The sequence below is a fragment of the Camponotus floridanus genome, unplaced genomic scaffold (genome assembly GCF_003227725.1).
Source record: "Camponotus floridanus strain SB8 unplaced genomic scaffold, Cflo_v7.5 scaffold2, whole genome shotgun sequence".
Lineage (NCBI taxonomy): Eukaryota > Metazoa > Arthropoda > Insecta > Hymenoptera > Formicidae > Camponotus > Camponotus floridanus.
Genome location: NW_020229325.1, coordinates 6,516,704 through 6,531,422, shown reverse-complemented (window position 1 = coordinate 6,531,422; position 14,719 = coordinate 6,516,704). Strand labels below are relative to the sequence as shown.

General features: G+C 32.7%; 3 protein-coding genes across 5 annotated transcripts; 2 read left to right on the top strand and 1 right to left on the bottom strand.

Annotated features, from left to right (window-relative positions):
• Nucleotides 1–787: 787 nt before the first annotated feature.
• On the top strand, nt 788–4,959 carry LOC105257766 (probable cytochrome P450 303a1). The gene is made up of 10 exons (XM_011268618.3): nt 788–870; nt 2,326–2,424; nt 2,492–2,743; nt 2,815–3,274; nt 3,376–3,556; nt 3,680–3,788; nt 3,877–4,057; nt 4,175–4,292; nt 4,389–4,527; nt 4,612–4,959. The coding sequence occupies exons 2-10, from the start codon at nt 2,340–2,342 to the stop codon at nt 4,800–4,802; spliced, it is 1,716 nt and encodes a 571-aa protein (XP_011266920.2). The 5' UTR covers nt 788–870; nt 2,326–2,339; the 3' UTR covers nt 4,803–4,959.
• Nucleotides 4,960–7,312: 2,353 nt separating this feature from the next.
• Nucleotides 7,313–9,959, top strand: LOC105257765 (probable cytochrome P450 303a1). The gene is made up of 9 exons (XM_011268617.3): nt 7,313–7,397; nt 7,466–7,717; nt 7,801–8,260; nt 8,357–8,537; nt 8,663–8,771; nt 8,860–9,040; nt 9,157–9,274; nt 9,374–9,512; nt 9,602–9,959. Exons 1-9 carry the CDS (start codon nt 7,313–7,315, stop codon nt 9,790–9,792), a joined length of 1,716 nt encoding a protein of 571 aa, XP_011266919.2. The 3' UTR covers nt 9,793–9,959.
• An 889-nt stretch (nt 9,960–10,848) lies between these two features.
• LOC105257764 (alpha-1,3-mannosyl-glycoprotein 4-beta-N-acetylglucosaminyltransferase B) lies at nt 10,849–14,444 on the bottom strand. 3 transcript variants are annotated; one of them, XM_011268614.3, is made up of 11 exons: nt 14,338–14,444; nt 14,146–14,269; nt 12,788–13,427; nt 12,640–12,686; nt 12,226–12,536; nt 12,025–12,155; nt 11,841–11,948; nt 11,553–11,746; nt 11,336–11,472; nt 11,113–11,228; nt 10,849–11,031 (listed from the first exon to the last, which is right to left on the bottom strand). In XM_011268614.3, the coding sequence occupies exons 3-11, from the start codon at nt 13,319–13,321 to the stop codon at nt 11,002–11,004; spliced, it is 1,608 nt and encodes a 535-aa protein (XP_011266916.1). In that variant the 5' UTR covers nt 13,322–13,427; nt 14,146–14,269; nt 14,338–14,444; the 3' UTR covers nt 10,849–11,001. The 3 variants fall into 3 exon arrangements, with proteins under 3 accessions (XP_011266916.1, XP_011266917.1, XP_011266915.1); XM_011268615.3 differs by having other exon boundaries at nt 14,156–14,269; nt 14,347–14,444; XM_011268613.3 differs by having other exon boundaries at nt 14,156–14,269; nt 14,338–14,443.
• Nucleotides 14,445–14,719: the final 275 nt, after the last annotated feature.

Sequence of the window (14,719 nt, the reverse complement as noted above, 5' to 3'; positions counted from 1 at the left end):
TAAACATATACTCCTACATCCTTTCTTGTGGAGTTACACTTCTCCAAAAATAGGGGTAAAACTAGATTTTTATTTTTTTTCCAAATTTGAAACAAAAAAATGAAATTAGATGGATATTTTCTACTAATAAAAAAGTTATTTACTAATATTTCTTTTAGCCTTCCGTATTGTTATAAGGAGATGAAACTAGAAACCCTTAGATGTAGGAGTATATGTTTATGGGAAAAATCTCCCTTAAGTTTCGACAAAGAATCATCTCCTAAAATTTTTCGCACTTATTAAAAAACACCCTATATATATAAATATAAATTTAAATATATATATATGTTTTTATATATATACATCTATTTGTTTACATTTTATCATCTAAAGATTTAAAATATTAAAACTCGCAAATATTCTATAGATAACATAACAGAATGCACGTAACAGAATGTCTGCTGAAAAAAGAAATAAATTATATATGTTGTAAAATTCAATATCAAATTCGTCTTCTCTGTATAAATAAAATTCCCGTACAGTTATTAATCTTTAAAGCACTTGACGAGTTGCCGCAAACGATTTCTAATGCATTTTCTCTTGTTATGTCGAGATTTCATATTATCTTAAAAATAATAGCATATATTTGCAATTATTAAATTTCCTATCAAGATTTTGTCATATATCAGAATCTTTCCGAAATTTGCTATTTCCCCGTTTGAGCCGGATAAAGTGAATTAATGACCTACTTAAATATTATGTTTCCATTTACACATCGGAGAAACGTATGGGACAAAGAGGGAGAATTTCGTTTAAAAACGAACCGTACGCTGGTCCACAGCCAGTCCCGCTTATATATACAACGGATGAACAAATTTCTCCAGGTCCAAGGTACGATAAATTTAAGAATTCGAGAAAAAGAAAGTGCGGCCAACTCTTCTCGCAGTGACAAGTCTTTTTTTTCGCGATATGCTCGAACGAAACGATGTAACGTGTAACGCTTTCCTTTATTTGCTTGATACATGAAAAATAATCACTCATTTAGAATAATCAATAATAAAATTTAATAGTCTAAAAATTATAAAAATGAATGTAAAATTAAACCTTGTATATTAAATTTCGTCATTGCATCTCAAGCCATAGGCAATTTTCTACATTGATTTAAAAATGTCGGTATTGTTTAAAAAAATTTTACATTTTTCTTCTAAAGTTTATAATAATATACAGAGTGTCTCAAAATGAATCTTTCAAAGACACATTCTTGGGATCATCTGAAAACGATTTTTCCTCAACGAAAATATCGAAGCATTAATAATTTTCGAATTATAAGTGATTAGAAATAAGGGGTTTTTCGTACACTAAGCTTTGTAGAAATAAAATATTAACAAAACCACATTCTTCGATTAATATTAAATAGAGTTTACTTTAGTTGAGTTTTAATTTAGAGCTTAATTGCAAAGATATATCATGACAAAAATCGGAAACATGCAAAAAATAATGGCCTTCGTCGACATTTTCGTTGCGGAAAAATCATATCCAAATGCTCCCAGGAATCTGTCTTTGAAAGAATCATTATGAGTTTTGAGACACCGTGTATATATTTATATATGTTTTTTATAAAGTGTGCCATCATAAAGAAAACATAATATCTGTGCAATTTATATTTCAGTTAATAAAAGAAACCGGAAATTTTTGGATATATTTTTTGCGTAATTTCCAAATCAAATGCCAAATAATTAAATTAAAACATACATGCATAGATTCTCGCAATAATTATATTTCGAATCGATCAATCATGCACAATAATACTATTCCGAGTGCATCGATGAATTCCTAAAGTAGACAGGATCGAGACCGGGCAATTCGAAAGCGACCACGAAGAACTACCTTGTGCACGTCGTAATGAAATGTTGTTAAATGTACATCAATTACGCAATCAATTATGGAATGCGAGTGACGGTGCATTTGTGCAAGTAACGCGCCGGTTCTTCCGTATGCAACTTTCTCTCATGAGAGAACCACCACAAGTGTTTCACTTTCTTTCCAAGACTCGTTTAATATTTGTAATATATGTACATTGGATGCATACGTGAGCGAATATCCAGCCGCAAATACCGATTGCATGAACTTAATATCTAAGCTTATAATCTAAACAAGCTAAAAAAATTAGACAGAAACATATAACTCTCTCTGTGGAATTCATATTTCTTACAAATTCAAAAATTCCTATTATTTATTGCAGGATATATTTTTTTGGATATATAGTTTTATTTATATTTTTCTAATTTACACATTTAAATATTTTTAATACACTATTTTAAATATTTTTTTAATAATGTGTTGTAGATTAAATTTATAAAATGCTCGTCACGGCAATGTTATTGATAGTACTGATACTGCTGTTGCTATATCTAGGCTGCCACAAACCAAAAGGATACCCACCAGGTAAACGAAGGTTCCTTCTCTAAGCAATTTCTTTTGAATTATGACTAACATTCTTTATCATCATCAGGTCCAAGATGGTGGCCGATTTTGGGCTGTGCGCTGGAAGTGGCGCGTTTACGTCAGGAAACCAAATATCTCGTCAAGACCTGCTCAACGCTCTGCAAAAAGTACGGTCCAGTGGTTGGTCTAAAGATCGGCAAAGACCGCATTGTCGTTCTAAACGATCTGGAGAGCATACAAGCGATGCTGAATAACGAAGACTGCGATGGCAGACCGATCGGAGCCTTTTATAAAGCCAGAACTTGGGGCGCTAGACTTGGTAATTATCTGGAAAAAAAAGATGAAATACTTCTTTGAATGTCGAAAAATAATTAAATAACAATATTTCAGGTCTCATCGTCGTGGATGAACGATTGTGGGTGGAACAACGACGATTCGTTTTGCGACACCTAAAGGAATTTGGCTTCGGTCGTACTAGCATGGCCATGATCATCGAAGACGAAGCATCAAAGCTAGTAGAACATTTTAAGAAGCTGCTTCGAGACGGTTATAATCACGAGATCACTGAAAAAAAAACGATAAACAATAATAATATCGGACAAATATATAAGCTGCAGAAAGATTCTAAGAACAATCTAAACAAGTCAAAGTCGTGTAACGAGGTCAATATAATCGAGAATAAAGTCTCCAATCATCATAAGACTCGAACAGTAGCGGATCTATATATGAAAGCCGAAGACTATGCGGAAGTCAGAAAAGTCTCTCAATCGGCGGGAATGATTATATCTATGCATGACGCTTTCGGAGTGACCGTATTAAATACTCTTTGGAAGATGATGGCTGGTAAAAGGTCCGTATCAATTACTCTTGTTGTTTCTGTCCTTTTGTGAATCTAAAGAGTCTAAAGTCTAAAGAAAAAAAATTTTTAATGTCAATGTTCGATTTTCGCAGATATGATACTGGCGACAAGGAACTTACGTATCTACAGCGAATCCTCGCGAAACTCCTGTCAGAAGTCGAGATGATAGGTGCACTTTTCAGCCATTTCCCGGCGTTACGCTTCATCGCACCAGAAATGTCCGGCTACAATTCATTTATACAAATGCATCAAGAATTGTGGGCATTCCTGAAAGTGAGCGAATATTATTATTATCGTGTATCAGTATATAATTAGATTGTTACGAACAAGTGTCTCGATTCTTGAAGATAACTTGCTGAAGATTACTTTTGACTGTTGAAGAATCCTTTTTCACAGGAGGAATTGCATAATCATAAAAATACATTCGTATCAAGCGCGCCGCGGGATTTGATGGATGTCTATCTGACTGTACTGAATTCAAAAGATTGCAGCGATACATTCTCAGGTATTTAGATGTATACGGTTTCATAAGACATAACATTATTATTACTGTAAGAATGATTTCATATAATAAGAGAAAATAAATTTTTCAGAATCACAATTGTTGGCGATCTGTGTCGATCTCTTCATAGCAGGCTCAGAGACAACTTCGAAAGCACTTAGTTTTGGATTCTTGTACTTGATACTGTTTCCGCAGGTTCAAAGAAAGGCACATGAAGAAATAGATAGAGTTGTTGGTCGCGATAGATTTCCCACGTTGGCCGACAAACCAAGGTAAATCATGGTTGATTACTTTCACATGTAAATGCGCGAGAATATTAATTTTGCGCACGAAAATAAATTCTTAAAAATTCTTTCACTCGTATAAAGAATCTGATCCTTGTTTTTCAGAATGCCATATGTCCAAGCTATTGTCTTGGAATCTATAAGAATATTCATGGGTCGTACTTTGAACGTTCCGCATAGAGCATTGAAAGATACTACTATTGTGGGCCATAAGATACCAAAAGTAATCACAAAATATGAAAATATCAAATCGTTAGACAAAAGACTTAACACACTTTGCAAATTGATAAAAGTGAAAATAAATAATTATCTCTTCTAGGACACGATGCTCGTTGCGAATTTCAATACAGTGCTTATGGACGAGTCTTGGATTGATCCGGAAGATTTTTGCCCGGAAAGATTCCTCGACAGTAGCGGCAACGTCGTTACGCCAAAAAAATATTTTCCCTTTAGCCTCGGTATGTATGTCTCATCTCTTCCTTGCACTTATGTTTATATAGCACATTAATAATCAAATATGTAACATAATTTGCATCTTACAGGCAAACATCGTTGCATGGGAGAGATGTTAGCTAAAAGCAACATTTTTGTGATAACGGCCACTCTGCTGCAAGCGTTCAACTTCTCCGTGGTTCCCGGTGAGCCGCGACCATCCACACAAGATTTCGTAAAGGGTATCACGGCCGGTCCCAAACCATATAGAGCATTAGTTTCCCTGAGAGAACGTAATTAAGATGTTAGTAATTTTCTGGAACGGCATCTATTTATCTAATCTTCGTCCAACTTCAATTTCACTCTATTCGAAGTTGTAACATAACAGGATTACTTTTATATTTTCAGTCTAAAATTTCTTTTACATTTTTTTAGACTGCAGGATAGAAGTTAACACAACGTCAATACAAAGTGACATTTTTTGTCACAAAAATATATTTTTATTATTATTATGTATAGGAATATATACGTATATGTATACACATGTGTATGTATATATATATGTATATATGTGTATGTACATATCTGTGTATACATATATATATATATATATATATATATATATATATATATGCGTATATAAAGAAAGGTATGCGAAATAAATAATTGGACATATATTAGAAGAATATAGTCTTAATATCACCGTTTGTCAAACATTAACAAACGTTTGAACCGACGTTAACATGTCGTTTGACAATAAATTACAGATTTGACGTATGTGTATACAGAATACACATACGTCGCGTGGATTATATATAGGTAAGTATGTCTTGCTTTATAAAGTTTGCCTTTTTTTTAAATATAATTATATATCTTGTCTTTTATCATATATCCAGCGCTTGCACACTTTAATCTAGTATTATATTTTGCGCTTCCCAGTCTAAGTATCATCTTCTTAGTGTAAACAGTCGCATTTACCTAAATGTGAGCCCTGAACCTTGTACGCAAAGGATTTCTACACGCGAATATCAACAATGAATCAAAAACACGTAAATGCAGGTACAGTTTCGGTTAAATAACTGAGACACGATTAATTTAAAAATTAAGACACAATCTTATACAGAAAATACACATAAAACACACTGATGCTAAAATTGATCTAAGAGATTTAATAACGTGCCATTATATTCATTCATTAAACTAAATGTATAAATATCAAAAGGGAAATCGTTATATATTACCACTCGAATTTTTGTGTTCTTTAGCACACACAATCATATACTATAAACTTTAAAAAAACTTGTACAAAATACTGGACCATTTGTCGAGTTGTCGCAAATGATTTTTAATATTCTCTAATGTATCTTCTCTTTTTATGTTGAGATTTCAATTATCTTAAAAAAAATAACATATCTTGCAATCATATTTAAATTTTGTATCGAGATCTTGTCATGTATTAGAATCTTTTCGAAATTTGCCATTTCCCCGTTTGAGCCGGATAAAGTTAATTAAATACCCACTTAGAAACCCACCTATTATATTTTTATATTTACACATTAGAGAAACGTATGGGACAAAGTGGGGCTTTTAAAAGCGGACCGTACGCTGGTCCACGGCCAGTTTCGCTTATACAACGGACGAGAAAATTTCTCCAGGTGCAAGGTAAGATAAATTCAAGGATTCGAGAAAAAGAAAATGCAATCGACTCCTCTTACGGTGAGAAGTCTTTCACTTCGCGATGTGCTTGAACAAGACGATGTAACGTGCTTTCCTTTATTTGCTTAATAATGAAATAATCGAACATTTAGAATAATCAATAATGAAATTTAATAATGAAAATTTAATATTCAATGATTAATTTTACATTCACTTTTATAATTTTTAAATTATGCAAGTGAATGTAAAATTAATCATTGTATATTAAATTTCGTTATTGCATCTCAAGCCATAGACAATTTTCTACATTATGGCTTAAAAATGTCGGTATTGTTCAAAAAAATTTTACATGTTTTTCTAAAGTTTATAGTAATATATATATATATATATATATATATATATATATATATTTATATATATTTTTTATAAAGTGTGCCATCATAAAAAAACGTAATATCTGTGTAATTTATATTTCAGTTAATAAAAGAAACTGAAAATTTTTGGATATATTTTTTGCGTAATTTCCAAATCAAATGTCAAATAATTAAATTTAAACATACATGCATAGATTCTTGCAATAATTATATTTCGAATCGATCAATCATGCGTGATAATGCTATTCCGAGTGCATCGACAAATTCCAAAGCAGACATGATCGAGACCGGGGAATTTGAAAGCGAACCACGAAGAACTACCTTGCGCACGTCGTAATGAAATGCTGTTAAACGTACATCAATTACGCAATCAGTTATGGGATAATGCGAGTGACGGTGCATTTGTGCAAGTAACGCGCCGATTCTTCCATATGCAACTCTCTCTCATGAGAGCACCACAAGTGTTTCACTTTCTTTCCAAGCTCGTTTAATGTTTGTCATATATGTACATTGGATGCATACGTGAGCGAATATCCAGCCGCAAATACCGATTGCATGAACTTAATATCTAAACAAGCTAAAAGAAATTAGACAGAAACATATAACTCTCTCTATGGAATTCATATTTCTTACGAATTCAAAAATTCTTATTATTTATTATCGGATATATTTTTTTGGATATATAGTTTTATCTATATTTTTCTAATTTACATCTTTAAATATTTTTAATACACTATTTTAAATATTGTTTTATTGATATGTTGTAGATTAAATTTATAAAATGCTCGTCACGGCAACGTTATTACTAGTACTGATACTGCTGTTGCTATATCTAGGCTGCTACAAACCAAAAGGATACCCACCAGGTAAATGAATATCTTTTTTAAGCAATTTCTTTTCTTGAATTATGACTAACATTCTTCATCATCATCAGGTCCAAGATGGTGGCCTATTCTGGGCTGTGTGCTGGAATTGGCGCGCATCCGTCAGGAAACCGGGTATCTCTTCAAGACCTGCTCAACTCTCTGCAAAAAGTACGGTCCAGTGGTTGGTCTAAAAATCGGCAAAGACCGCATTGTCGTCCTAAACGACCTGGTGAGCATACGAGCGATGCTGAATAACGAAGACTGCGATGGCAGACCGATCGGACCCTTTTATGAAGCCAGAACTTGGGGCGCTAGACGTGGTAATCATCTGAAATAATTATCTGGAAAAAAAGATGAAACATTTCCTCGAACGTCGAAAAATAATTAAATAACAATATTTCAGGTCTCGTCGTCGTGGATGAACGATTGTGGGTGGAACAACGACGATTCGTTTTGCGACACCTGAAGGAATTTGGCTTCGGTCGTACTAGCATGGCCACGATCATCGAAGAAGAGGCATTAAAGCTAGTAGAACATTTCAAGAAACTGCTTCGAGACGGTTATAATCACGAGATCACTGACGTAAAAAAATCGATAAACAACAATAATACAGGACAAATATATAAGCTGCAGAAAGATTCTAAGAACAATCTAAATAAGTCAAAGTTGTGTAACGAGGACAATATAATCGAGAATAAGATCTCCAATCATAAGACTCGGACAGTAGCGGATCTATACATGAAAGCCGAAGACTATGCGGAAGTCAGAAAAGTCTCTCAATCGGCGGGAATGATTATATCTATGCATGACGCTTTCGGAGTGACCGTATTAAATACTCTTTGGAAGATGATGGCTGGTAAAAGGTCCGTATCAATTACTCTTGTTGTTTCTGTTCTTTTGAATGAATCTAAAAAGCCTAAAGAAAAAGGATTTTTAATGTCAATGTTTGATTTTCGCAGATATGATACTGGCGACAAGAAACTTACGTATCTACAGCGAATCCTCACGAAACTCCTGTCAGAAGTCGACATGATGGGCGCACTTTTCAGCCATTTCCCAGCGTTACGCTTTATCGCACCAAAAATGTCCGGCTACAAATCATTTATACAAATGCATCAAGAATTGTGGGCATTCCTGAAAGTGAGCGAATATTATTATTATCATGTATTAATATATCATTAGATTGTTTTAGGAACAAGTGTCTCGATACTTGAAGATAACTTGCTGAAGATTACTTTTGATTGTTGAAGAATCCTTTTTCACAGGAGGAATTGCATAATCATAAAAATACATTCGTATCAAGCGCGCCGCGGGATTTGATGGATGTCTATCTGACTGTACTGAATTCAAAAGATTGCAGCGATACGTTCTCAGGTATTTAGATGTATATGGTTCCATAAGACATAACATTATTATTACTGTAAGAATGATTTCATATAATAAGAGAAAATAAATTTTTCAGAATCACAATTGTTGGCGATTTGTGTCGATCTCTTCATGGCAGGCTCAGAAACAACTTCGAAAGCACTTAATTTTGGATTCTTGTACTTGATACTGTTTCCGCAGGTTCAAAGAAAGGCACATGAAGAAATAGATAGAGTTGTTGGTCGCGATAGATTTCCCACGTTAGCCGACAAGCCAAGGTAAATCATGGTTGATTACTTTCACATGTAAATGCGCGAGAATATTAATTTTGCGCACGAAACTAAATTCATAAAAATTCTTTCACTCGTATAAAGTATCGATCCTTGTTTTTCAGAATGCCATATGTCCAAGCTATTGTCTTGGAATCTATAAGAATATTCATGGGTCGTGCTTTGAACATTCCGCATAGAGCATTGAAAGATACTACTATTGTGGGCCATAAGATACCAAAAGTAATCACAAAATATGAAAATATCAAATCGTTAGATAAAAAACTTAACGAACTTTGCAAGTTGATAAAAGTGAAAATAAATAATTATTATCTCTTCTAGGACACGATGCTCGTTGTGAATTTCAATAGAGTGCTTATGGACGAGTCTTGGATTGATCCGGAAGATTTTTGCCCGGAAAGATTCCTCGACAGTAACGGCAACGTCGTTACGCCAAAAAAATATTTTCCCTTTAGCCTCGGTATGTATGTCTCATTATCTTCCTTGCACTATTATGTTTATATAACACATTAGTAATCAAATATGTAACATAATTTGCATCTTACAAAGGCAAACGTCGTTGCATGGGGGAGATGTTAGCTAGAAGCAACATTTTTGTGATAACGGCCACTCTGCTGCAGGCGTTCAGCTTCTCCGTGGTTCCCGGTGAGCCGCGACCATCCACACAAGATTTCGTAGAGGGTATCACGGCCGGTCCCAAACCATATAGAGTATTAATTTCCCTGAGAGAACGTAATTAAGATGTTTGTAATTTTCTGGGACGGCATCTATTTATCTAATCCTCGTCCAGCTTCAATTTCACTCTATTCGAAGTCGTAACATAACAGGATTACTTTTATATTTTCAATCAAAAATTTCTTTTACATTTTTTTAGACTGCAAGATAGAAGTTAACACAACGTCAATACAAAGACATTTTTTGTCACAAAAATATATTTTTATTATTATCATGTATAGGAATATATACGTATATGTATGTATACACATGTGTATGTATATATATGTATACATATCTGTGTGTGTATACATACATATATATACGTATATAAAGAAAGGTACGCGAAATAAATAATTGTACATATATTAGAAGAATATAGTCTTAATATCACCGTTTGTCAAACATTAACAAACGTTTGAATCGACGTTAACACGTCGTTTGACAATAAATTACAGATTTGTGTATACAGAATACACATAGTCGCGTGGATTATATGTAAGTAAGTATGTCTCGCTTTATAAAGTTTGCCTTTTTTTAAATATAATTATATATCTTGTCTTTTATCATATATCCAGCGCTTGCACACTTTAATCTAGTATTATATTTTGCGCTTTCCAGTCTAAGTATCATCTTTTCAGTGTAAACAGTCACATTTACCTAAATGTGATCCCTGAACCTTGTACGCAAAGGATTTCTACACGCGAATATCAACAATGAATCAAAAACACGTAAATGCAGGTACAGTTTCGGTTAAATAATTGAGACACGATTAATTCAAAAATTAAGACACAATCTTATACAGAAAACACACATGAAACACACTGATGCTAAAATTGATCTAAGAGATTTAACAACGTGCCATTATATTCATTCATTAAACTAAATGTATAAATATCAAAAGGGAAATCGTTATATATTACCACTCGAATTTTTGTGTTCTTTAGCACACACAATCATATACTATAAACTTAAAAAAAAAAAAAAAAAACCTGTACAAAATACTGGACCAATAGAAAAATTTGCTTCATTTAATAGTTGAAAACATACGCACACACACATCTCTTGTGTAATGGACGGTATTGAACTAATAACTGCTATATTGCTCCACTCAATATATAACATGTGTGATAGCGGAATAGAAAATGTAAAAATAATAAATGTTATAAAACCAGTCGCTTACGCTAACCGTACAGATGGTATTGAAAGAACGCTCGAGAATTCTCACCCCTCAGTCAGCTAGGTTGATCCTCTACTATATGAATCTAATTAAAAAAATTATTTTCTTACAATAAGAATTAATATTAAAATTTAATATTATAAGATAAAACACCGGGAATTTTTACCTCGGACAGAATGGCCCAGTTTTCGCTTTCACTGTGTATAGTTAAACGAAGCACTGATATTCTACCCAATCTTCGATCCACAGTCCCTTCAGCAATACCAAGTACATCAAATTTACCTAATTTACAATAATCTGTTATTTAATAACTCTTAAAAAAATTCTATTGTTAAATAAAATTTATGCAAAAATTTATTACAAAATACATATAGGATTTCTTTTGTTACCTATAATAACATAACCATCCTCTGTCACATCATTACTGTTCCTATCCAACAATGAAGACATCTCGGACAATACTTCCACTGTCGTATTATAAAATCTATCAGATGGATGTTCAGGATTTCCACTCCTAAATAAGTACCTGCATATAAAATAATATAATAATTGTGAGATTTCACATCCAAAATAAAAAAATCTAAATCATTTGTCTTATTAACTTACTTTTTTATAAAAATAGGATGTGAAAATTTAAACTTTAAGTGATCTCCTGGCTGTGGCAGTAGACCCCAGAAGAATGATTCACCCTTGTATGCTTTTTGCAATGTATATTGTTTGTAAGGTTTAATTTGAGTTTCTACAGTCGCCTCGGGATTCTCGTGAGCGTAAAACAGCGTTATCTTTCCAAATTGCTTGTCCTAAATAAATATAAATTCGCGACAATTATAATTTGGTCCATCGTAATTGTATCTTTTTCAAATCTTTGTCAAAAATAGAAATATTCAATATTACTTTGAGTTTCTGTACTTTGCCCTTTAAAGAGGAATGTGTTCCTATGTGTTGAAAAAGAGAAGGCTTATAATGCACCCATAATTCTGCTTTAGCCATTTTACAGTGTTTCTGTAAAAAAGAAACAAGATTTCTTTGAATGATTAGATTATTTTATTAGCTCTCCTTTTTGATTATTTATACTTACACTATCTTTATCAAGACTGCAGACCTTGGTCGATATCAAATGATCCAACAACCAATCAACAGGCTTGTCATTGTGAAACATTAAAAAGAATTGAATCAGCCAAGGCAATTCCACACATTTGAACAGTTTTCCTGTATTAATATAATTTGTAATATCTATGTGACATATTTATTATTGCTATATAAAATATATATGCCATACCAATAAATCCGAGCTGACAGAAATCAAGGACAAACCAATTCTCCTTTGTACCAATCTTCTGCAATGCAAAGGTTTTCATAGTAGTTATAAAGTTTTTCTTGGCCCAAATATCATCCTCTAGTTGCACATAAAACGTGCCTTTAGTCTGAGCATAGGACATGAGAAAGGCAAAGTCCAGATTCTGTTTGGATCGCCATACGACACGTTGATGATCGTCGCCGAGAGTATCCCGCAATTTTGACAAATCTGGATAAAAAGATGATGATGGCGATATTACATCAATAACGCCAGCTTCACATTCGCTTGGAAATCTAAAATGAAATGCGAGAGAAAACATTATAAAAAGGATTGTATTCATTTGGAAGTTGAAAAAATAAGATGAAACAAAATGAAAATTCAATCGCATAAACTTACTGGACTTCAATTTGCTTTGCAACATATGTTACATAATCCATGTCTGTCTGCAAAGAAAATGTATATTGTTATGAAATGTATGTTAATTAAATTCCACAATATGCAAATGGAATTAATAGATTATTTCATAATCAATAATTTTACTTACTTCAGCCACTAAAACGATGATCAGCGTGTCCGCAGTTTCCGAGGCGTTCATGCGATCCAACAGGTTTTTCAAAGTCGCCATAAGATAAGACTGAACCTCACGCTTTACTGTTGGTACACCCAACACTATACTTACACCTGATCTACCTTTGCTCTGCACAAATGCAGGACGCAAGCTATTTGGATCATTCAGAAAATGTGGTAGAAAGTTGTAAATTGAAGGCAATTTGATGCTGGTAATATTAGAGGTGCCATTATTGATGAGCAGTTGCAAATCTGGCAGGATGTGATTGTTTTCAATCAGCTGTAGTAGTTGATGCGATAACAGATTTATTTCCTCCTGACTACCAATATACTTGGCATGCAAATGCTCCAGCTTAGCTTGTAATTCGGCAATGCTATTCTGCAATATAGCTTCTTCATGCATGTCTGAAGGCATCAGTAGATTCAAAATCGCACATGGTACCAGGACTAATAAGAGTACAATCAAGCATCGCTTCCGCACTGAAGTCAAAGCTGTAAAATGCGGCGTCATCTTCCTCTTGTCTGACTCTAGATTCTACATGATTGCATTCATAATTTCAGGAAGTAGAAAGAGAAGTATCTTGTGGAAGTCACAGTCATTTATCAATTGAAAATACCTGTAATAAAAAATAAAGATTGATTAATGATTATTGTTCTGCACCTAAGTTAACATAATACAGAAATTTATTGTCTAGATAAACAATGTATGATAAAGCTATACAAGATCGTCAACTTATAGATATTGTCTGATTCTAATTTCTCAAAGCAAGTTTTCTAACAATAGAGATTTTATTAAGAAGTTATAAAGATGAAAATTAAGTTAGAGAAAAAAATAATTTTTATTAATAATTTTATTAATAATTTTTAATATTTTCCTGAATATAGAAAATTTAAATTTTTATAACAAATCAATTATGATTATAGACATGTAATTATAATACATTATTATGCATTAATCCAACAGTTAAAAATCATAACAATTGCAGTCTTACAATTTGTCTAATTATTAAATAGCTGATTGATAAATTGCTTGAAAAAGTTTCTATTGATAATATTATCAGTAATAATTATTATGTGTGCTGATAAATATTAAACGTATAATAATTATCATATGTGCTGATAAATATTAAATTTATCAGCACACATGATAATTTATTTCGCTATCGTCAAGATAAACAAAAAAATGGTATTTCTCGGGTCGATCTCAAGGAAGTCGTTGATTCGCTGAGACCCTGATTTGCCTTTTTAAAAATGACAGAATAATATCTCGAGGATAAAGGGAAGATAAAGTTACTAAAAAGGAGGTAGAAATACTAAAAAATTCTTGAACGAAACTCGTAATTACAGCATATGACACGTTGGTTGCTCAGCAAGACCGATGAAACGTCTTCCTGATCTAGCCTTCCTCGAGGTCGCAACTGACATATGCGCGTTTCGACGACATTGCCACGTTGTTGAGCTGAAATTTGATATTCTTGATCAAGAGACTTCCTAGAATATATGTTGAGTGAAATATGCAATATATACTTTGATTACATCCGGATGTTCTCCAAATTCTTTAAAGACAAGAAGCAACAATCGCGCGTTGGATACTCGTTTCCAACATAACCTGCTATTCGGACATTGGGTTAATTTTTTCGTATCCACCATATATATATATATATATATATATATATATATATATATATATATATATATATATATATGTATACGAGTATATTAGGTGCTAAAAAATGTATAAAATAATACTGACGATAATAAAAATGGAGATTTTTTCTTTCCGAAAGAAAGACAAGAGGAACTTGATAGAATCTTAAAAAGTAATCTTAAAAAATTCGAAAAATATTTAAACATAAAATTACAAGAGGCTTCAAGAAGAAAAATTAATTTGAATTTAATAGATAATATT

What these genes read in the sequence shown, in the direction of transcription:
- LOC105257766 (XM_011268618.3), top strand. Translation starts at nt 2,340, where the DNA reads ATGCTCGTCACGGCAATGTTATTGATAGTACTGATACTGCTGTTGCTA. An exon ending in AACTTGGGGCGCTAGACTTG is followed by an intron (nt 2,744 to 2,814) that starts GTAATTATCTGG and finishes ACAATATTTCAG; the next exon opens with GTCTCATCGTCGTGGATGAA. An exon ending in ACGTTGGCCGACAAACCAAG is followed by an intron (nt 4,058 to 4,174) that starts GTAAATCATGGT and finishes CTTGTTTTTCAG; the next exon opens with AATGCCATATGTCCAAGCTA.
- LOC105257765 (XM_011268617.3), top strand. Translation starts at nt 7,313, where the DNA reads ATGCTCGTCACGGCAACGTTATTACTAGTACTGATACTGCTGTTGCTA. An exon ending in ACCAAAAGGATACCCACCAG is followed by an intron (nt 7,398 to 7,465) that starts GTAAATGAATAT and finishes CATCATCATCAG; the next exon opens with GTCCAAGATGGTGGCCTATT. An exon ending in TGGGCCATAAGATACCAAAA is followed by an intron (nt 9,275 to 9,373) that starts GTAATCACAAAA and finishes TATCTCTTCTAG; the next exon opens with GACACGATGCTCGTTGTGAA.
- LOC105257764 (XM_011268614.3), bottom strand. Translation starts at nt 13,321, where the DNA reads ATGACGCCGCATTTTACAGCTTTGACTTCAGTGCGGAAGCGATGCTTG. An exon ending in TCATCGTTTTAGTGGCTGAA is followed by an intron (nt 12,687 to 12,787) that starts GTAAGTAAAATT and finishes TTTTCTTTGCAG; the next exon opens with ACAGACATGGATTATGTAAC. An exon ending in CTGTCAGCTCGGATTTATTG is followed by an intron (nt 12,156 to 12,225) that starts GTATGGCATATA and finishes ATATTAATACAG; the next exon opens with GAAAACTGTTCAAATGTGTG.